This window comes from Apiospora aurea (assembly GCF_038362705.1).
Source record: "Apiospora aurea strain CBS 24483 chromosome Unknown utg000004l_segment0_segment0, whole genome shotgun sequence".
NCBI classification, from domain to species: domain Eukaryota; kingdom Fungi; phylum Ascomycota; class Sordariomycetes; order Amphisphaeriales; family Apiosporaceae; genus Apiospora; species Apiospora aurea.
In genome coordinates, this window is record NW_027117391.1 from 522,839 (window position 1) to 544,872 (window position 22,034).

A 22,034-nucleotide genomic window follows, 5' to 3' on the forward strand; every position below is an offset into this window, starting at 1 on the left:
ATCGGTGGGTGGCACACCCGCCAGGATCGCTCGTGGCTCTGCAGCCGGGCGACCGGGCAGGCAGCAGTCGCTGATCCGACTCACTCGGAACGAACAATCGAGCACATGGACCATCGAAAACACGATGCCCGCGTAATAATTGAATTCATGGCCGTTGTTACATGTACCGACTTGGCGAGTCCGCTGTCTTTTCTGGTATGATTACATGTAAATGCCGTGCCCGCTAGCCTACCTCGCAACCAGTGCTCCGTACAGCGTTCGAACAAACCCGGCAGCATTTATCAGACCGTGAGCAGCAACCTGCCGAAGGTTTATGCGACCGACTGACTAACCTACCAGAGAAGTATACGGATAGTAACCTCACCCTGTGGGCGCTCCCTTTGTTGTCCAGCCTTACTTCCAAAACCCTAAAACGATCCGGAGGAGTCAGACAGGAGACGCCGCGGCTTATCAGAGAGAGAGACATATGGTCTCTTCAGCCCTTGTTTGCCGGCTATGCCGCAGCAATTGTGCCATCAACAGACAAAGGCAATCACTCATGGACAGACAGCAAGCAATCACATGTAGGTACATGTAGTCATCACGATTGATTGCTTGTCAAGTGTCTGTCTGCCTTTTTTTTTTTTTCGTTGCATCGGCCCATAGTGGGTGGAATCTACGGTGGAAGCTACGAAGTATTTATACTTTATGCCAGCCGGAAAGTGCGCCTCTCGCTCTCTCCGTACCGAATGCAACCTCAATCTTCGTCCCGGCTTACACCCAGATTTTCCTCTCGCGACGGCCAGAAGTAAATGGCCGGTTGGAGGTTGAGGTTGATACATAGACCTCAATAGCACGAGAACGGGAAGTAGAGCGAACGGAAGTCAAGCTGTTTCTAGAAATAGAACCACCTGGAGTGAGTGAGTGAGGGTCTGGACTGGCTGATTGAGTTGTTGTTCTCTCTTGGGCGAAACACCCCCGGCAGGCTTCAACCCCCGATCCGCCCGTGCCCGCCTTTCACTTCCACGTCCACTTCCACTTCTCAGCAGAGTTTCGCCCTCCCTCCCTTTCTGGCGCGCCTGGAGTCTTGGCTCAGTCGATACCGCAACGCCCCATTTTATTTCTCATTTCACTCAATTCCTCGACTCCCCCATCTTGTTTCGGTCCCGACCGGTCGCCTTTTTCGTTGGCGATAAACACTGAAATCACATCCGGAGACGGGGGCAATTGTCCAGAGGGACTACTGGCTGCAATATTGCTACCTATCCATGGGTGGTTAGATTGGGACAGAGAGTGAGAGAGTGAGAGAGCGCGCGCGGGTACATGAACGGCGTGCAGGACAACAAGGGACATGAAGAATATCTAGACGACGTAGCCCGTAGTGTCGCATCCCATCACGGAGGGACGGAGTACTGCTCGCCGCTGGCACTGCAATTGCTGCCGCTGATGCAACTGCTGCGCGCGGCAGTTGGCCCAGGCTTTCAAAGAAAGAAGAAAAAGCCCAAGCCCGCACAGCCCAGCCCAGCCAACCCAGCTCTGACCCCCCGTTAATCCCATCATTCACCCCCCTAAAAAGCTGGGAAAGCCGTGGAGCCCGCCGCAGGACCCGAGACGCCGCCGTTGGATTCCCAGGCCTTTGCAGGAAGGCGTAGAGCCGGGGCTGCTCTCCTAGACCTCCTAGGCCTCCTAGACTCCCTTCCCTCGACTCTCTCCAGCTGTTTGGTTCGTTCGGCCTGGCCTGGTTTGGATCTGGTCTTGCTTTCTTTGCCCTCCGCCTTTCCAGCCAACCTAAGGCAGGCTTGTGTGTGTCGTGTGTGTCCGCCTGGAAAGACAGGCAGCGTCTGGCTGTCTGGACTGTCGAGTGCCGGCCGGTCTTCTCTTCGTCAAGTGTTCACTTGAAGTTTAGGGTGTCCAAGCGTTCCACCCTCTCCCAGTCCCCCGACCGATCTTTCCTTCTCAATTTTACCTTTCACCCACCCCCCTCTCCCAAGTCCCTTCTCCCAAAGGCCAAAAAAAACCTCCACTCCCGACCGACTCGCACACAAAATTTCCCTGCTTCTCTTCCGGCGCACCGAACCATCACCGTCTCGGCTTTTCCATCATCAACAACTCTGCAACTGCCACTCCGGTCTGTCTCCGGCCGCCTCGATTCTTATACGGATCAAGCTCCTCCATCTCCCTCGTCCATTTTCTTTCCATCTTTTCCTTCTTCTCGTGGTTGGCTTTGATCGTCGGCGTGTCGCGCGCCCTTCGCCTAGTACCGCTCCCTCCTACTTGGGAATCGCATCCGCCAGATCGCATCCCATCACAATCAAACCATCGCCATGTCGAGCGTGGCTCGTGGTACCAGTCTTCGGGCTGGGGGCGCCTGTGGTATGTATCTTCATCAGTGTCTACGCTCCTTTTTTCCTTGTTTGTTGGTTGCCCATCTACCTGTCGGTGATCGGTCACTAACCAGTCGCGTCAACCAAAAAAGTGAGGTGCCGAAAGGGCAAGACCAAGTGCGTCTATGAGAACGGTCGCGCTCCTTGCAAAAACTGCGCCAAGGGCATGCACGAATGCTATCTTCCTTCGGAGAGCATGGCCCATCACCACGGACAATCACCAGCGCGCGTCACTGTCAGTCGACCTAGAGAGAGTCTGCCTGGCGGCGAGCGCAGTGTCTCTGCCTCCGCGAACGAGGGCCAGCCTGCGCCTGCCGCGCCTCTGACCACGCAACCCACCCGGCCTACGGGCGAGAAGTAAGTCGCCATTTTTTCCCATTAACTCGTTGCATGTTTTTTTTTCTCGCGTCGTTTCGCGCATCTTATCATCATGTACCGGATCTATTGGTATTTCTATCATTTGGATTCTATTTTTTTATTGCGTTTGCTCTCCTTGCTCGTCGGCCTGTCTTGCTGGCCTTTGCAGGTCGCCGGGGCTTGGACTTTTTGGTTTTGTACGTCACGTCACGTCTTCGGGGGTTTCAAGGGCCCCAAAAGCGGCGCGCCCCCAAGTCTGGCGTGGCTGCAATGCCGGGCTGCCTCGCCTCGGGTTGTCCTTGTGCCTCCCCAGGCCAGGCCTGTGACTCGCGCCAAGCCGTTTTTTACCTCCGTGTCCCACCATAAGCCAATCACGATGCACTGACACTGGGAACTCCTTACAGGCTGTCGCCAGACCTCCTCGCCGAGTGTGAGCGAGTCATCAACAAGATGCTACCGGCCTGTGTAGCATTCCACAAACCCTCCTTCCTCCAGAAGTTGAAGAGCGGCACCCTGGATGCCAGCATCCTCAACGGTCTCCTGACCACCGCGGCTCGGTAAGTTTGTCCCCAAAATTGGCGTTTCCTCCATCTCGCCGCCTTCCTCCCGCCCTCCCCCCACAATCCGGACCTGCCTTCTCCATTTATTCCTCCCTGGTCAATCGACTCGATTCCGGGCCTTTGCCAGCCAACCCTGGTCGATCGCCTTTTCGCCAAGCCACCTGCCACAATCTAATCCCGTCCCCTTTTTTTTACCCCCTTCCGCAATAAACCATCGGCACTTGTCGGTCTTGCGACATGGCAAGTCATCTCATCAGCATGATTCGATGCTGACTTTACCCCTTCCAGGAGCTCGCCGGTGCTTGCACGACGATATGGCGGCAATGGCGGCCCGATGGCTGCTGCTGAGCACTTCGCCGTCAAGACCATCAGTCTCATCATGCAGAACCTTGATAACCCGGGCCTGGCCGATATCCAAGCCTTGTGTCTTCTCATCATCCACGAGTGGGGCAGCCGTAATGCGGTTCGCGCCTACATCTACCTCGGCCAGGCCGCTCGGATGGCCCAGATGTACCGGATTATCGACTCGCACCGCAGCCGCCCGGAGGCTGACCAGTTCATCCGGGAGGAGTCATTCCGTCGCACCATGTGGCTGATCTACATCCTGGATTGCTTCCTCACCAGCAGCCCCGGCCGCCACCCTGCGCTATCCGCACACGACATTAAGGATGTCGCACTCCCTTGTCCCGATATGAGCTTCAACTTCGGCACTCCCGTCTACGTCCGGACCCTTGCCGGTCCGGCCCCTGGCGGCATGCCCGACACGCCGATGCCCTTGGGCGATGTCGGCGAGTTCGGACACATTGTTCTCGCCACCCAGGCGTGGCGCAATGTCATCGAGATGCTCACCACTGTTACTGTCGAGACCTTCTCGGAACAACAGTGCCAGACCTTGGAGAACGAGATCGAGTCCGTGCGCCAGGCACTTCCCATGCACTTCATGGACAAGCCCAACCACATCAGCTTGCATATCACCATGGGCAGTGGCTTTACTTTCGCATTGCTGCACTCGCTCCTGCACTGCGCGACCATCATGGTGAACCGACGCCGTCTTCTCCAGGTTGTCACCATGGACGGTTTCAACCAAGAGACTTGGCGCATGTTGCCCCACGCCCATGCTCAGACTGTCGATCGCGTCTTCGCAGCCTGCCACAGCATCATCTCCCTGCTCAACGCCCTGGAGATGAACGGCGAGAAGAACACATTGACCTGCTTCCCTCTGGTCATGCTGTTTGCCTGCTTCACATCAGCTTCCACGGTTGCCTGGTTCAGCCTGAAGGGCCTGACGCCGCTTGATGTCAACGAGACCGCAGAGCAGCTGGTTCGGGATTCGATGCACTTCCTGATGGATGGTGCCGAGTCCTGGACTCTTGCCATTCCCTGGTTCCGACACCTGTCCGTTATGGCTAAGGTCCTGCGAAACGGTGGCGTCCCTGCTGCTCAGCCAACTGCTGCAGTTCCGGCAGCTCCTAGCTCCGTCAAGGACGATGTCGCCAGCCAGCCTGGTGATAAGCCGGAAGTCATGGACTACGAGCGACCGAGCTCGGCGATGCAAGAGAAACAACCCGAGCCGATGGACTCGGACGAGCCTCGACGATCTGGCTTTACTACGATCAACGGCGGATCAGCCGAGAAGACATCCGCCAACGGCGGCAGCCCGCAGCCCGCTGCGCCACTCCAGCCGAAGGTGGAATCGCCCAAGGCGCCTTCGTCGGCCGAGGGCGCGCAGAACGCCGAAGTGCCGGAACCGGGCAACGACATGACAGCAGCCGAGCTCTGCGGAGCGTTTGAGCGGCAGCTCCTGGAACTGGATGACCTGGCAGCCTTTATGGGCGGTGGTGTATGATCTCCCCCGTCGAAGCCTTTTTGTGGTGCTATGACAGATAAACCCACAAGCCAAGTCCTCGTACTGATACCGACGTAGATTGCACAGATACCGACCTAGAGGTGCTTGACTGTACATATACAGCAATCACGGAGTCGATGGCGTTTTGAAAGGAGCCTTTTCGAACTGGCCCTTTGAATTACAGGCGGATGCATGGTCCCAAAGGGGAGGCGTTTACGGCATTTGTACTACTACGGTATTAAAGTGTGTTTGCATTGCTTTGATTATTCGAGGGGTTTCCAACATGATACCCCCGTTGCTTCTCTTCGGCAATGGCAGTCGGAGCAGGTTGAGACCATTTAACTTCATGTCATTCTAATTAATAGAAGAATGAAAACAGCTATGACATCTGATGAACGGATTTCGTGATGCACTATTACCAGCCAACTGTCCTGTTGCCACCACCCTACTCGCTCTTAGACGTTGAGATTAGATCCCACCATTGGCCGTTCCAGGCGTATTCTATTCGTACCACAGGTTGGACAGACCTGTGATATAACAGCCCGTAACCCGTTGTAGGCAGATAGAGGATGACTGCCGCCAGCGATTATTAGTCACGTGATCCCAGTCCACCCATTGCTTTCGGGTAACTTCTCTCTGGCAAAACTAGGAATCAATGCAACCTACCTTGCAAATTCATGCAAGTTGTCAACCTCGTATTAAGTCGCCAGCTTCCACTCTCTTGTCAGGCAACAAAGTCGCATGGCTTGTGGTTCGCGATAGCACGGTTATGGAATAAGGGCAGCATCTACCTACATCTCTGGCTTGGAACGAACGGCAAAGGGAACCGTCAACGAGACGTCACACCCCATCCCATTCCGCCCACAGGTCCACCTGTGGCATGGACGATCTTTGCGGGGACCAGGAAAGCAATGGCATCACCGGGAAATGATCCTTCTGTTCCGCGGGGACTGAAGCGAAAACACGATGGCAACGCGCCGCGGATGACGCCGTCGCAGCGACTTGCCGCGGCGCGCAAGGCGGGAATCGAGACGCATGTCGACCCTGCGCGGCTTGGGATGGATGACCACGACAACAACAACAACACGGCAGCAGCTGCGGGGCCGGCCACTGTTGCACGCGATGCGGACGGTGGCGAGGGGGATGCGGCACCGCCGGCGGAGAGGGGCCGTCGGGACGATGGGTACTATGAGGGGCTGTACACGTCCGAGCTGGATTTCGAGTCGCTGGGAAAGGAAGATGAAGACTTTGGTGCTCTGTAAGCGCGCTATTTCTGTTGCCATTTCTTTTTCAGACGGGTATTTTTGGACATGAACATAGATCCTGGTTGACTGACATCTTGTGGCGCAAAACAGCTTGACAGCGGGGAAGCATCTTGACTTCACCGATCCGGCGGCGATGATGCAGTTCACCAAGACGCTGCTGAAACGGGACTTCGGCTTGCAGATCGAGTTGCCAGACGACCGACTGTGTCCTCCAGTGGGTTCTGCCCGTGATTGGCGGAGTGGTGGAATGCGCATCTCCATCATCCATGCGGTGGTTAGTTCGTGTTGCTGACTGGCCGACTGCTCGCAGGTCCCCAACCGGCACAACTACATCCTATGGCTCAAGAGCCTCCTCGACACCTCGTCTCCCACGTACGCAGACGCGTACGAACCCGAGCGAAAGGTCACGGGCTTGGACGTCGGGACCGGCGCCAGCGCCGTCTACCCGCTCCTCGGCTGCGCCCAGCGGCCGTCGTGGTCGTTCGTCGCCACCGACATCGACGCCGAGTCCCTGGCCTGCGCCCGGCGCAACGTCGCGCTCAACGGCCTCGGGTCCCGGATCCGCGTCATCGCGCGCGAGGACAGCAGCGCGTCGCTCATCCCGCTGGACGAGCTGGATGATACGCCGCAGCAGATCGACTTCGTCATGACGAACCCGCCCTTCTACGAGTCCGAGGCCGAGCTGCGGCAGCTCGCGGCCCAGAAGGCCCTGCCGCCCGCCAGCGCCTGCACGGGCGCGCCGCACGAGATGGTGTGCGAGGGCGGCGAGGTCGGCTTCATCCAGCGGCTGCTCGACGAGTCCCTCGTCCTCCGGGGGCGCGTGCAGTGGTACACGGCCATGGTGGGCAAGCAGTCGAGCCTGGGCGCGGTCGTGGGCCGGCTCCGCGCGCGCGGGATCGACAACTACGCCGTCGCGCAGTTCGTGCAGGGCCACAGGACGCGGCGGTGGGCGGTGGGCTGGAGCTTCGGGGCGCGGCGGCCGGCGGGGCGGGCGTGGCGCGGCGGTGGTCTCGTGGCACCCCTGACGGATGCGAATACGGGCAAGAGCTTGCTGCCGCAGGCGACGGAGATGACGGTCGCGGCGCGGACGGTGAGGACGCCGGCCGCGGCGGGGCAGCTGGCGAATACGTTCTGGACGCAGCTCGAGGACGTCACGGACGGGCTGGATCTGGCGCAGTGGAGTCTGGACGAGGAACGGCTCCGGGGCGTCGGGTTCACGGATGGGAACGTGTGGGGCCGGGCATATCGGCGGCAGAAGAGGCGGGCTACGGCGCCTATGGATGATGGCGAAGCGGGTAGTAGTAAAGACGTAGAAGGGGAAAAGAAGGACGCGAAGGATGGACAGCAGAACGGGCCTGCTGTCGTCGATAGAACCAAGACCAAGAAGGAACCGGCCGAGTGTTCGTTCGGGTTCTCCATCTCGATCCAGAGCAGGGGCAAGCAGAGCGCCGAGGGGGCGCAGGTGCACGAGGTGGCGGCGGTGGTGCGGTGGCTTCAGGGGAGCGATTTCGGTCTGTTCGAGAGCTTTTGCGGGATGCTTCGGAATGGGTTCGTGGCTGTTACTACCGGTTCGTTGTAGATAGTCACTTGCTTGAGGAGCAACAGCAGCAAATCGAATAGAGACGATAGTTGTATCCGAGCAGCAGGACAAGAGACTGGTTACACTTGGCCAATGATAGTGATGATTACCGCTTCCACCCTTCCCATGCGACGACCATCGTCAGGGGTGGATGAGTACCTAGTTATGTGTGTAAGAAGCCAAGATTGAGCATGTTAGCCCACTTGGTAAAATTACACATCCCCCTTTGCCTAATGAACGAACAACCTCCGAATCATCTAGGTATGATTATAAACCGCGCCCCGCCTAGGTGCAAAATTCGACCACATCGAAAGCGGCCGCGACCGCCTCCGCAAACGAAGCCGAAGCCGCCACCACCGCGGGATCGGGTCCTATTTCAAACAGAAACCACCAATGTCAATCATTACATGTCCCTAGAACTTCGCAAGGCGCAGGCCACTGAACGAAATCGCACCTCGGATAGTGAGGCGGGTGAACATCTCTGGCCGTTGCGTTCAAGGTTCTACTCCTTGTTGGCTGCCATACAGGGCCTAGTCTAACAGCGAAACGTGAAGACGTTGAACCAGTGGTAGTAGACTCGTGATTTCTGATTTATCCGTTCGTACTTCAAGGCCAGGCTGAAGTGAAGCATGTTGTCAGTTGAAACTTGGCTTCGTTCGTCGGACCCCGCGGGGCTTAGGTCGCTACAGCTACAGCTGGGTTAACCCCCATTGCCCAATCAACCCAATGCGCGATTGCCTCGGGAGGATCTTCAACTAACCGTACAGAAATCCCGAGTCCTAGCATCTTTTCCTATCTAGAGTCTGTAGCAGTAGTGTAAGCGATGCCGTTGGTTCTACCTATACGTAACCTAGTTCCTGGCTCGATCTCATTCGAGATGGGCGCGGCTCGTCATACTTGGACGACAGTGTCTGGGCTCTTCTCCTCTTCTCGGGCTGGAAACCCATTGTTTCCTGTTTGGGAACGGTTGCAAAATCCGATTCGCCCAGTATCCTCCCACTGCTCTTGCGCCAAACCTGGTCGACCCCCCCCCGGCTGCATCCCAGTGGTTGATTTGCAACAGTCTTAGAGCTACCCGGCTGGGCAACGTCTCGAATGAAAAGAATACGATGATAGTGATACTTGATTGGCAGCGTAGCTAGATTTTCGCAACACTGGGAGGCTGTATTTAGACATGGGAATTCCCGAAGAAAATGCAACCGAACATGGCAGTAATAGTGAAGCAACAACACTCTCAACGTTGTGGACATCCGGACTGTCACTACTTGCTTGGCCAGGCCGCTCGCAAAGAGGATGCGGGGTAACGTCCCCGATGCGCAGACAGAACACAAATAAAAGTTTGTCTAGGATTCACTCACACTTGCATAGAAGGCGACAAAAGGTAAGGGAAATAAATCATGGGAAAACTCCAATTGGATAGATAGCCTGTGACTGCAAAATAAGGGCAAAAGAGGAGCGAGCGTGGATCGAACACGCGACCTTAGGATAATTGCGAATCTTGAACTGCAATCCCACGCTATACCACTTAGCTACCGCTCCTTCAGATACTCTCTGGTGGAGTATGGTGACCAGCTTCTTATTGCAGTACACATTGGCTTACCAATATGCAGTCCGTCAACTACATACACCAGCTTTCTTTCAACTTACCTATTCGGCACATCCAGCGAGTAAGCTAGCTAATTGCCAGTAAGTAAATCTTGGTTAGTCGCAGGTGCCGGGCAGGGAATCTAACAACGTGCAGTTGGCGCGTCTTGAAGAAGTCGTTCCATGAAGGTATGCGGGGTGAAAACTATCTGCTGCCGGTGCATCCTCATGGATCCTTCGTTTGGAATAAGTCTGGCAAGGTATCCGAACGCAAAGAGACCTGCCAAACCATAGAGAATGGCTGCCAGATAACCGGCTCTTTTACTTCCAAGCACCATCTTCTACAACGGCTCTGTAGAACAGATAAGTCACTGCTGCCTTGTGAATCCAAGCACCAGGTACCGGCAGCTGAGCGACTCTGCGCCCTGACACAGAAGTGCTGCGACGAAATAGGAGGCTAGAATGAGCCTGAAGTTCGCGAAGTTCGAGATAGCTTCTGGGCTGAAGTAAAACTGACCGCATAGGGCAATATAGGGACCGTGAAAGTGCGTAGATCGATGTGTCATTTAAACATCATGGGATGCCCTCGCGAGGATTGGGAGCAGTGCAAGCCTGTAGACCCAGGAAAAGGAGCGAAGTAAGTCTTGCATTATAGCGAAGAAACCTTGCATGCTCGTTATTCATGGGTTGGTATATCCCTTGTACAAACTATAGTATCTGTCGTCATATACATAATGTCCATACGGGGAGTTGGTCAGGGGCTGGGTGAAAACCAGGACATTCTTCTGGCTGGTGCATAAATGGCCAACGTACCCCGACAGGTTGTGCATTATAAACACGTACAGCCATCTCCGAGGGCGGCTCAAGGGAGGGGGAAATTATGATGGAAGGATGGCCCCCATTACGTGTGCACAAGCACAAGCAGGATAACGTGAGCCACGATACATGGAGTGACCGGGCAGTAGTCATGGATAGCTGGCCAAACCTTGAGGGGATACTACCCTCAAGTAAATAGGCTGATATGGTCTTCTAGGAAGGCCATAGATCTTATGGCGCCGAGAAAATGACGACAAGGAGGGGTCCTTATCGAATAACAGGTAGCTAATTCGCTCGAGGACAGGAGGTGTGCCAGTGGGAGATGGCAGGTTATATGGACGATGGACGAAGGAGACGGAAGAAGTAAGCATCGAATAAGCTATGGAGGGAAAGAAGGAGAATCAGAACGAAGAAGAGCAGGGCACCGAAGGCGTATCTGTTTGTGTGGAGAAAAGGGGCAGGAATTAGGCCGTTTCCAAAAGCGGTCATGATTGCCCGGGTATCTAACATAGGCGTTAGGGAATCTGCAACTCAAGATCTTCTGTATCGCTTTCTCCTTGTTTGCCAGAAAGTGGGTTGGAATCAGATATGCCTGGAATGGAAATCTGAAGGGAATCGATGGGTAATCGGAATCAACCTGCCAACAGATAAACGAGTTGAACCGCGGAGAAGGTTGATTTGTACATGGATGACCTCGGGGAACGTGAATCATGCAGTGCTACCTTGCCAGGTAGCCACTAACTCGATACCCTGGACTTGATGCTCAAAACTATAAGCAAACAAGAGGGTGAGCTGCACTGTTTGTAAGCCCATGGCCTGGTGGGTCAAGGATGGCCGGATCTGTTGATTCTCATGTCTAACATCAATATTAAAGAAATCACTCAGACCTGTTTCACCGCATAATTGCCTTTCGTACTCTACATATTCTGCCTGCATTCCATTTGTAAGGGCCGAGTTTCGTGATGGTTTGGTACATGCTCCTAACAACGCCTGTTCAACTTGAGAGAAACGCACTGTACAATCAAGAGCGGGATACCAGTAATGTTCCTATGAAAGAATGGGCTAGGATGTCCGCTGGGTTGGGTTTGCTGCAAATTTGAGAGCGTGACTCCATTTCCAACCAGTACAAGCTTGCTTGTCGCTGTTTCCCAGTGACCAAGACCAGAGCCAACGAGAAAGCATTCGTCTGCGCTGTTTATCACATTGCCGATGTTTTCTGGGAGAGAAACCAACAGTCTGCGAGTGGATCCGAGAATGTCCGGTAAAGAAGCTTGCAGGCACGGCCTGGCCTCATCATCGCTGCTGGACGGACTTCGTACCAGCCTGGAAGGACATATATATATATTCCCGACTTCCCCCACGGTCCAAGGAAGAAAAGGAGTCCAATATCACTGGAAAGAAGAAACCCAAAGCAAAAATCGTTGTTATTACACACTTTATTCACATTATAAGATATGTCCCAGGCCTGCGACCAGTGCAGACGCGGCGAGAAAGCCGATGAATGCAAGCGCACTATGAAAACGTTCGACAACAAGCCCTGGGAAGCATGCGATCCATGTGTCCAACGGAAACGGCCTTGCTGGTCGACCCAAACGGAGACTGTGACGCTTAAGCTTGTCAATATCTGGCTCGTACTTCTGGACAGGCCTAAAGACTCTGAATCTGATGATGTTGACCAGTGGTACTTGGAGAGTATCGACAGTCCCGAAGTTCAACAGAAGACGATTGATTATATGGGAAACACTGTCGCCCGAGAGTATCGCGATGCCTATGCCAGATTTGGCGGCCATGATGGTGCTGTGAAGGTCGTAAAAAGCAGAATCCTACTACAGCTAGACAAGGAGGACTTCTTAAGATGGGCGACCCAGATGGAGGGAACTGCTGGCCGAACCAGACAAGCTGGCCAGGGTGACTATCAGCCACTCATGCAGGATGCTCTCCAAAGCGCCAGCAACTTCCCAACCGGAAGAGAACTCCCGACTGGTGCTGTCGATTACAGCTCAGGCTCGACGGGGGCAGCACCCCAAGCAGCTGCCAATGCGTGGGAGGCTGTCGCGGATCCATGGAGTCTCGACAGCGAAACCGTGAGAAAGCTCGTACAGGACCCTGTCAGAGTTAGATGGTACCTGCGATGGAATCTAGGCAAGCGACAATATAATCAGGTGGCTTCCGACTGCGATCGCTGCTTTCTAGGCCAAGGGGACGGCTGTGGGCGCTCAATTGGTGGAGGAGCATGTGGTATATGCGCTGAAAAGGCAAAAGGCCCAGAGCCGGCGTTACCGGCTACTGTACTTTGTACCTATGATGCCGTCAAAGCAGCTAAAGAGCTGAGGAAGGTTGAGCCACAGTTTGGGGAGGTGGAAAACACGCAACACCAGATTGCGAGAGTGGATGAGAAATATCGCGAATATAATGCCCAGGGCGATGACATGATGGTCCAGGCAATCAAAAGGCAACTAGGGGAACTCGACGCGAAGATTGCCAAGTTTTTATCCGCTTAGACTACCTAGTGAAGCCCATCCGCCCGAAGCAGTCACTCAGGAGCATGCGGCCCTTCCGTCGAACAGGGGGCCTTTCAGGACGCTGGTTCCTCGGCCTGAACCCGACACTACGCAACAGCCACCGCAGGGAAAAGGAGGAGGCATAAGAAGTAGGTAGTCTCTTTCAGCTACCACATATGACGCCAACCAAGTGAAGCTCGGGAAGAGCGTGGGAAACACAGGGTCAGCACAAAGTGAGACCGCACGAAGACACGGCCGACTGTGCGAACTGTCTCTATGGAATATGCAACCACGGGCTTCGGAAAGCCGGGAAAGGATTTATCAGGACTGTCATTACTTACATACATCATATCGGTGCTTGTCTTTCCTCACATAGTCGCTCGTTTAAAGTCGTACGCTACACTTACAGCATACCCTTTATCGCTAGAACTACCTGCTACGCTTGCTATCACTTTGACCTGAAGTAGGATGCTCACAATGTAGTGCTTACTCTTGACTAAGTGAAATCGTATACGTAAAAGGACATATGCCAAGAACAAGCAATCCTTGCCTTCATTCGAGAGTAAAGGTCGCAGGCGAAAAAGGGATTGGTGGGAGAGGTTCGGGGCGGGGTTGGTGGTGTTGCTGTCAGCGTTAGCACTAACCCCCCGCGCTGGAATTGATGGATCGCAAGTTTGATCGAGTGCCAAGAGCATCGAGTGCCAAGCCGCGTCTGTTCCTGTGTTGATCGCATAGGTGTATGCGTCTGGTATGTATGTGCCTAGCGATACTATCGTGGATTTTATGAGAAACTCGTTTTGCAGCTCGCTTTTCGAATACACAGTATCCCAGGCCTAGATCCGCTTGATGTCCTGGCTTGCCCCAGGTGAATGAAAGACGACAGCTCACAGAGCAGCCCCCGAGTCATGGTTACATAAGTATATGTGTTTGCCATATAGGACATGAGTACCCACAATAGATGTCAGGGGTGGAGTATACTGCATGAAACTGCAGTCTCTATAGTAAACTTGACACTTCATGGCATCTTGCCAGTGTCCCACCCACAGCTTGAATGCGTTTAGACCTTTGGTAACATATGCCACGGTAGAGTACCCAGGCGTATTTTTGGTGGTCAACCAGATGCCTGCACTTCTTTATCACTGTACGAGTGTTCATGGCGAAGTGTTTGCTTATTTTTTGCTACCGAGCGATCACCACTCCCGTGTTCGGACTAAGCGTTGGTGCCGTTCTTGTTGGACGTAGGTGCCCGACTGCCCGTCACAAGCCCAAGTAGACACGCTCTTGACAATCTCGAGTTGTTTCCCTAACGAGGTGAGTGTTTGGCACGATTGCGAACATGCCCCAAGCAGTCGATTCCGCATTCAACGACATGAAACGTTGCTGCGAGCTTGGGATCTGGTGCTTAGAGCGATTTGTGACTGTTTTGCCCTCGAAGAGTTTGAATATCCTGGAAGGTTCCCAGTAGACGCGGTGATGTTAGCGCGAACTTCTCATACGGATGATGCCTGCGAATGATGTTTCCCACATGGGTTTGGGATCCTTTTGGAATTCCTGTGTCACCGGCAAATTGGTCCAGGAACACAGGAAGCCGGCCTGGGAATTCGAAAACCAAGACCAACCCGCCGCCCACATATGATATGTCATCTAACCAGGCACTCATCGGCCGGATCAAGCCCAATTGGCGAACAGGGGTAAGAATGAGGCATCTCATTAGGCCAGCTTGTCGACGCGCATGCGAGACTAGCGAGCAATCGATCATGGTGGAAACATATCTGCAAGCGACCCCCGTTTCTGGCCGATCTGGTACCTAAGAGCACAGTAAAGTCGGGAGAGACAAATACCCGATCGCATGTTCGAAGCGGTGATATTGCTTTGGCCAAATTGAGGGTTCGAATGTGCCGAACTAGTTAGTCGCCCATAGTAATGGCTTAAATTGGCCTCTACATAAGGAACTTTGCCTCATGCGGAATGTAATGGAGGATGAGAAAGACACCATATAACAGTTGAGAAGACATCATGTAGTAAGGGATCAAAACAGCTTCTCTTTGAGCTAGTCAGCACACAGTACCAACGAGCAAGCAAGCCTGTGTGTCGCCTGTGCCTGTCCCTCGAGCTTCTGACCTGAAAACGACCATCATGGAAGACCATTCAGGATACCCAACGTGACCAAGGGAAGATTGATTGCTGAGCTGGGCTGGTCTATTCGTCATTGACAGGTGGCATTGCGCTCGAGTCGAACGGGCATATAAGCCGTACCTCGCCTCCTGCAGATTTTAGACTCTCTACTGCTCGGAGCACACGAGATCAGAGCATGCAAGGTAGGAGACGAAAGAAGCGCACTTACCGTCAAAGTAACCAAGTTCTACGCATTGTGGACGAAGTCTCAAACTCTACACTATGGACCCTCCAGCCGACTCTTCAGGCGAGGACGCGAGTTGTGACCAGTGCAAGGTGATGGGGCATAATTGCACTTGGACGGCGACAATGACCGACGGCACTCTGTTGGTGACCCGTTGGGGGATATGCGACATATGCTGGCGATTTCGCCGACCGTGTTGGTGGTCCGGACAATCTGCAGAATTCCTGCAACTAGTCGACCTTTCCGACGTAATGGTTCAACATCCCGAGGCGGACACGAGCGTGGGGACCACGCAGGCCCAATTGTATAAGGCTGGCTCCAGAGGCTACGTCGGGCCTGCCCAGGAGCGCTTACGTAGCGCAGCGAGTTTCGCCGTGGTGCTGGAAGCGATGAACCAAGGTGTTGGCCCCTATCAGGGCCAGTCTGGCAACCCACCTGTCCCATATACCCAGCATGGGACCCTGCCAATCTGGCAGCAGCAGTATCAAGGTTCCGACGACGCGCAGGCTGGTCCCAGCGGATGGGGACACGCCGAGAGCGATCCAGACAACGAAGACCAAGGTGAGACCGACCCTGAAGCCCCCGGAGAAGGTGCCGCTTCGGACGACGGAGAGGAAGGAGAAGCCATTCTGGAAGAAGACGAACCCGGTAATAGAGAAGGCCCGGTTGCTGGACCAGGCCCAGCAGCAGCAGCTGCTGCTGGGGGATCCCAAAAGGAAGAAGACCCAGAGGCTGCGCAATACTTGGACCGGTATAGGGGCAATGACGCCAGGGGAAACTGCGTAAGCTATGCGACCCTTGCCGGGACGCGGGCAAAGAGAGTTGCCACTTTTCGACATTCTCTCGTAGGTGTAATCAATGCGGCAAGGCAAACGCACGCCACTGCACGTTCAAGGCGTACGAGAAGGCCGTCGCGCTCCAGGCGAAGCGGTCCAAGGCGCTGCAAAAGGCGCGGGCGAACAACGTCAAAGGGGTGCTGAAACACAGACAAAGAGTAAAGGAAAGGAACGAAGCCAGTGGCAGCGGCCAGGGGCCTGCTTAGCAGCAATGGGCTTGGAATATGTGCAAAAAGCGTAGGGGGTTCAATTTGGAGTCTTTGGGAAGTCTATTCTATTCCTACTCCTGGAGCTTCATCTCCCTTTCATTAGTATTTCGGTTCCCCTCCTGGTGGGCGGTCCATCCATTCTTTTCCAGTCGTCATTTCCTAGGATGAGATTTGGCTGATGCCGGTATTCCCCGAGACACGGTTTCGGATTCTTAAGAGGATAAATAGCAGGACAGACAGTCATTACTTACACCATAGCGGACTTGGTTTTCCTTACACCATATAAGTATGTAGCCACTCGCTCAATCGGATGCTGCAGGTACAGCTTCAATATATCCGAGTACCAGAATTGGCCCTTCGTGTATCCGTAATCCTGTAAATGGTCAATGAACTTGAGTTTGGCCCTCAATCCGGATTTCCTCATTGAAAATGTGTAATCTCCAATAGCCTGAAGTTTGCAAGAGGTCAGAGGCAGTTCCATACGCAGTGACATCCTGGGTTTAGTAAGAGGGTAGGTAGAAAGCTGCACCACCGACTCGAACCTGCCAGGATCGATACCCCTCACATCCCATTAACGCAGTAATACCGCAAACCAAATACCCGAGACCATTCAGACGCTCAGGGGTACAGCAACATGTGCCCCTCCCCGGCCAATGAAGCTCTTAGCCAACGCACACACACCATCAATCTACATGACCCAGATCCCGTCTACCAGGTTCGCGGCATACCTACGCCCTGATAAAACCTCGGTGCTGTCTGTGTATAACACTACTCCAACGTTCTTAACCCCCCTACTGCCTTCAGCGTTTCTGGACGCTAGCGAATGGCGAAGCAAACCGAGCTCAGCCGGCATGGATAAAAGCGGACTCTGCCCATTCGGTAGACCGTTACCCCGGTAGAGAGAGGAAGCAGACAGCCACTGGGCATGTAGCCATTGTGCAGTTGCCCTTCGGGTCGCCTCTACGTGTGTCCGCACACCCCCCACATTCTTCTCCGTAAACCATGAGAAAGGATGAGATACTTCACAGGCACCGACCAGATCACTTGTCATGAACATAAGCCTAATGTGTGGTTCTGCGAACCATAGCCATTGCAATAGCCATGGTCTCTAATGGACTGTATTCTTTCGTGAATTCAGCAGTTTCTCCGTTTTTCTCATGACATGATACCGTTCCATCGTGATACAGGGGCTTCCAAGCGCCTGTTTCCTCCATCCAGGTAGGCTATTGAGGTCTTTGCATATGTAGCACCAGCAGAGCGTAGCAATGCTGCTGACCACGAACCAGTGCTCCTAGCCCCCCAATCCGAACTCAAAACCCATGCCCGACCATGCTCGTCTTCTTTCTTCTTTTTGTTCTTGTTGTTGTTTGGCAATGTTAATATTTACCACTTGGCCTCCTTGCGGTCCTGGAAGCCCTTGAGGATGGCGACGATCTTGTCGAGGGCGGCGAGGTAGGGGCGGAGCTCGGCGACGACCTTGTCGTGGTCGGCGCCCAGCTTGCTGTAGAAGTCCTTGCGGTAGGGGCAGGCGCTCATGGCGGCGCTGAAGACGGGCTTGACCAGGAAGCTGTGGTGGGGCTTCAGGGTGTTGCCGTAGGCGTTGCGGAACGAGTCGGACAGCTCCTCGCTGTCCTTGGCCACGTTCTGGCTCAGTGCAATACACGTGAAGTCCAGGCCGCTGGGAAAGGGTCACAAGAATGTTAGCGGGGGAATGCTTTTGAGTTGTTTGTTATGGTAGGGAGGGTGGGAGGAATGAAGCTCATGCCGCGTCGGGGGGAAGAATGGGACGTTATCTCCCACATTGGATGGGAGGGAGCATGCCTTTGAGCAGACAGTTGCTGCAGGAGTATGCATGCATCGCGGGATATGTGTGTGCAGTATCAAGGCAGAAGATCAGACATACCGGACCAGCCAGACGAGACCCTCGGTGGCGGTGTGCTTCTTGGTCTTGAGCTCGTTGATGACGAGTTCCTGGAGGGTGGCGCTCTCGGCGGGGGCGGCGAGCTGGCGCTCACGGATCTTCTTGATGTTGCCCATCATGTCGTTCTTGACGGGGAGAAGGCGACGGAGCCGAGGGCGTCGAAGATGGTGGTCAGGGACTCGGCGGCATCGAGGAAGTCGGTGGTGGCGATGGCGTTGTCCTTGTCGGCATCGACGGGGACGTCGACGAAGGACTTCTTGAAGGTGTCGAGGAGGGTGCCTCCGGTGGGGAAGGTAGGGACCGACATGATGTTGATTTTGGTTGGGTTGGTTGGGATGGAGCTTTGAGGAGTGGTTTGTTCGTTTAAGCTATTGTCGACGAGATCGGGTCAGATGTTAGTTGGGATGTACTGCAAGAAAGAGGGTACGTTGGCATGTAGATGAGGCTGGGAGGGGACGGGCAGGAAGCTTTGATTGGGGCCTCTCGTACCTTTCTTCTTCTTCTATGTGACCAGCACGACGTTTGATTTGATTGATGTGTGGTGATCGGAAGGAAGATGGGACTGGATGTATTTATGGAGGTGGAGGGAGCAATCAATAGAAGGGGCGGTGTCTAGATCAGGGGTTTGTTTAGACCCCGCGCTGCTAGCATGCCAATAGAGCGAAGGGGGCTTGTGCCGGATAGGCTGGCGCTGGCTGAGGAGGGGTCGCCCAGCCGCTGGTGGGGTCGCTGTTCGAGAGCCTCCCTGGCCTCTTACGTATGCCCGTGACGCCGTAACAGCTCCTGCGCAGTAGGGATGATCTCACATCTGGGTCGGGTAACCTGATGGGATTGGAACTGATGATATGGAACAATTCATGGGCGGGAAAACTCTGGTGATTCTGGATATCTGATCTCCCATCGGAGTACTCTACAGATACCTCAAGAGCTGAGGTTGTCGCCGGAAGGAAGAAAAAAAAGACACAGACGGAGAAATACATTGGACGTCAAGGGTTTTAGGTGGTTTCGGTCCAGGGCCCGCCGCCTGACGGACGGACTGAACATGCCACCAAGTACTCGTCCAAGGCATTGCTCAGCAGATTACGCATTTCCTGCCATTGACTGATTCGACGCCGTCCATTAAGTATCTACAACTCCAATTGGATTGGGGGCTGCACGCTGCGCTATGCAAATGCAAAACAAAAATTCGTTGGACCCCCAAAACGGGAAGCATCCTTCCCCGGGTCACCGCTAGCAAGATCAAGATCTGTACCGTACCGACTCGTCCATGCGGCTGGGTCAGATGGGAATATCCTCCATCAACTCCAGGGCGCCCTCGCGTCCCACCGTAATTATCACGTCACCCAGCGTCTTAGTGACAAAACCCGCTTCGCAATAGGTGAAATAGTACTATCGATTCCGTTAGCTCGATCCAATCGCATCGCATACAAGCAGGAGATGAATGAAATGTCGTGCAGCAGAGATGTTCCCACTTACCTCCCATTTTCTCCGGAACACGTTGATTTCGGCCTCCGTCATGTTCGGATGTTCCCGCCGCAGCGCCGGCGCAATCGTCGACTCGAAGTTCTGCATGAACTTCTCCTTCCACAGCCGCAGCGTCTTGGCGTAGTGCCCGCCGATGTTTTCGACCTTCTCCACAACCAGCGTGCCCTTGGACTCGGTGCTGATGTGGTTGAGCAGCTGTGTTATCGCGGGCAGATAGCCACCGGGGAAGATGTATTTCGCAATGAAGCTAAACAACTCGTCAGTTCACGATTCAAGCTTGTTTTATACCTACAGATCTGTGAGTGTCGTTGACGGGGGTTTGCTCACTCTTCTTTCTTCCCGAGCGCTTCATATCGGTTCTCCGGCATCGTGATGCACTGGAACATGGCAATCCCCCCATCCTTCTTCAGCAGCCGGTCCATGTGCGAAAAGTACGTGGCCAAGAACTCATTGCCGACGGCCTCGAGCATCTCGATCGAGACGATCTTGTCGTACGGCCGGTCCGGCACCGCGAGGTTGCGGTAGTCCATCAGCTTCACCGTGATGCGGTCGGCGAGCCCGGCCGCGCGTATGCGCTCCTCGGCAAGCAGCTTCTGCTCCTTGGAGAGGGTCAAGCTCGTGACCCGGCAGCCCGTCTTCTTGACTGCCTCGATGGCGAACGAGCCCCAGCCCGTCCCGATCTCCAGCACGTGGTCCGAGGGCTTGATCTTGGCCCCATCCACGAACCGGTGTAACTTCGTCATCTGCGCCTCCTCCAGCGTCTCCTCCCGGTATGAAGAGCCAGCGGACTGCGGCTTCCATATCGGACACGAGTAGGTCATGTCCGGCGACAGGAACGCCGCAAACATGTCGTTGCTGATGTCATAGTGCGCCTGGATGTTCAGCAACGCGTTGGAGAGCGTGTTGGTGGTCCGCGCGATGCTGGTGATGGCGCCGGAGATGGTAGAGAACCACGTCGTTCCATTGCCCATCTGGTCTCTGTTGATAATGAAGAGCTAAAAAGTACTGCGCATTAGATATCATCCTACCTTTCTCTCATCCAGAATCGCATGCGCGAGATAAGACATGACGACGTACCTGGAAGAAAGCAGTGAGGTCCTCGCAGTCGAACTCGCCCAGCATGTAGGACTCGGCGAAGCCCATGTCGGCGAAGAGGAAGAGGCGCATCCAGAAGGAGTCGTCCTTGACGACGATCTCGACGCGCGGGATCGTGTCGGCCTTGCGCACGGCATTCTGCCTGTGGCTCGGCATCTCCTTCGGGCTCGCGCCCAGCTTCTGGCCGAAGACCAGGCGCGTCCCGGCCGGCTGGTCGACCAGCAGCAGGGTCCCGACCTCGATCTTGGACAGGACCGAGAGGATCGCGGGCTTGGCGACGGCCAGGGCGGGGCCCCAGGTCGAGCTGCCCAGCTTGGTGCCGACGAGGTCGGCCCCGCGCATTAGGGGCCGCGAGACGAAATCCGGCAGCAGGGAGGGCGCCATTGTATGTATGTGTCCCCCTTATCGAAGTTGCAGTTAACCGGGAAAGTAAAGCCGAAGTCTATAAGAATCGAGGGGGGTTCTCTGTTTAGAGACCGCACGAACTGCACCGGCTATACCAACCAAGCAACAAAGAAGGGAAAACAAGGGCCCTCGGGTTGGACGGGTGATGATGCGAAGACCAGGCGAACAGACTCCGATGGTGTAAACGATCGCGGGCGCTAGCTAATGCAAACAGCTTCCCAGGAATTCCAGGCAGGTGGGTGTGGCAGGCGACTTAAGCTTATTCCGTTCGATTATTCTTCCAGAATGTCAAGTCTAACGATCATATGTAGAACTCTACGGTGGGCAAGTCAAGGCAAGTCAAGGCAAGTCAAGGCAAGTCAAGGCAAGTCAAGGCAAGGCAGATCTTATGTCAAAGAGAAAAATGTGGTGGTAGGGCTAGGATGGGAAACACCATATACCCAGATACCGCCCCTTGTCTACTTCAGCTGCTGTCTTCGGTTCCATCGAATCTGGCGGAAAGAGTCCCAGCAGTTTAGTTACATAGTGGCGCACTGGCGCAACTTGGTTGCATTTACCAAAGTACGCCCGTATCATTTGCTGGCCACCCAGCTTGTCCCAGCTGCATGCAGCCTCCCTCCCATCTCGTCTCTTGCCAGAGACAGGCGTTGTTTAGCACCAGCCCGAATCTACCTAGGCAAAAGATGAAGCAATCCTGCCAGTGCGGCCGGTCTCCGCTGCGGAGAACCAGGGACGACGGACGGGGAACAGGGATGCTGAGAACGGCTTGGGCATAAGCCGATGCTAGCAAAGGTTTAACTGGCGACGAAGTAACTCTGAGGCGTGCACCAGTGCCAGTAGTACCAGCTGCAGG

At 54.7% G+C, this 22,034-nt stretch overlaps 6 protein-coding genes across 6 annotated transcripts; 4 read left to right on the plus strand and 2 right to left on the minus strand.

Moving 5' to 3' along the window:
* Positions 1–2,303: 2,303 nt before the first annotated feature.
* Positions 2,304–5,126, plus strand: PG986_004983 (uncharacterized protein; the record flags this gene model as incomplete). Its single annotated transcript, XM_066841205.1, has 4 exons — positions 2,304–2,352; positions 2,456–2,720; positions 3,125–3,277; positions 3,569–5,126. 4 exons carry the CDS (start codon positions 2,304–2,306, stop codon positions 5,124–5,126), a joined length of 2,025 nt encoding a protein of 674 aa, XP_066701067.1.
* A 911-nt stretch (positions 5,127–6,037) lies between these two features.
* Positions 6,038–7,970, plus strand: PG986_004984 (uncharacterized protein; the record flags this gene model as incomplete). Its single annotated transcript, XM_066841206.1, has 3 exons — positions 6,038–6,384; positions 6,482–6,605; positions 6,702–7,970. 3 exons carry the CDS (start codon positions 6,038–6,040, stop codon positions 7,968–7,970), a joined length of 1,740 nt encoding a protein of 579 aa, XP_066701068.1.
* A 3,914-nt stretch (positions 7,971–11,884) lies between these two features.
* PG986_004985 (uncharacterized protein) lies at positions 11,885–12,871 on the plus strand (the record flags this gene model as incomplete). The annotated part of the gene is made up of 1 exon (XM_066841207.1): positions 11,885–12,871. The coding sequence occupies one exon, from the start codon at positions 11,885–11,887 to the stop codon at positions 12,869–12,871; it is 987 nt and encodes a 328-aa protein (XP_066701069.1).
* Positions 12,872–15,683: 2,812 nt separating this feature from the next.
* Positions 15,684–16,272, plus strand: PG986_004986 (uncharacterized protein; the record flags this gene model as incomplete). The annotated part of the gene is made up of 2 exons (XM_066841208.1): positions 15,684–16,012; positions 16,080–16,272. 2 exons carry the CDS (start codon positions 15,684–15,686, stop codon positions 16,270–16,272), a joined length of 522 nt encoding a protein of 173 aa, XP_066701070.1.
* A 1,386-nt stretch (positions 16,273–17,658) lies between these two features.
* PG986_004987 (glycolipid transfer protein) lies at positions 17,659–18,503 on the minus strand (the record flags this gene model as incomplete). The annotated part of the gene is made up of 3 exons (XM_066841209.1): positions 17,659–17,953; positions 18,179–18,294; positions 18,342–18,503. The coding sequence occupies 3 exons, from the start codon at positions 18,501–18,503 to the stop codon at positions 17,659–17,661; spliced, it is 573 nt and encodes a 190-aa protein (XP_066701071.1).
* Positions 18,504–19,474: 971 nt separating this feature from the next.
* PG986_004988 (cyclopropane-fatty-acyl-phospholipid synthase) lies at positions 19,475–21,160 on the minus strand (the record flags this gene model as incomplete). Its single annotated transcript, XM_066841210.1, has 4 exons — positions 19,475–19,585; positions 19,673–19,928; positions 20,009–20,676; positions 20,759–21,160. 4 exons carry the CDS (start codon positions 21,158–21,160, stop codon positions 19,475–19,477), a joined length of 1,437 nt encoding a protein of 478 aa, XP_066701072.1.
* Positions 21,161–22,034: the final 874 nt, after the last annotated feature.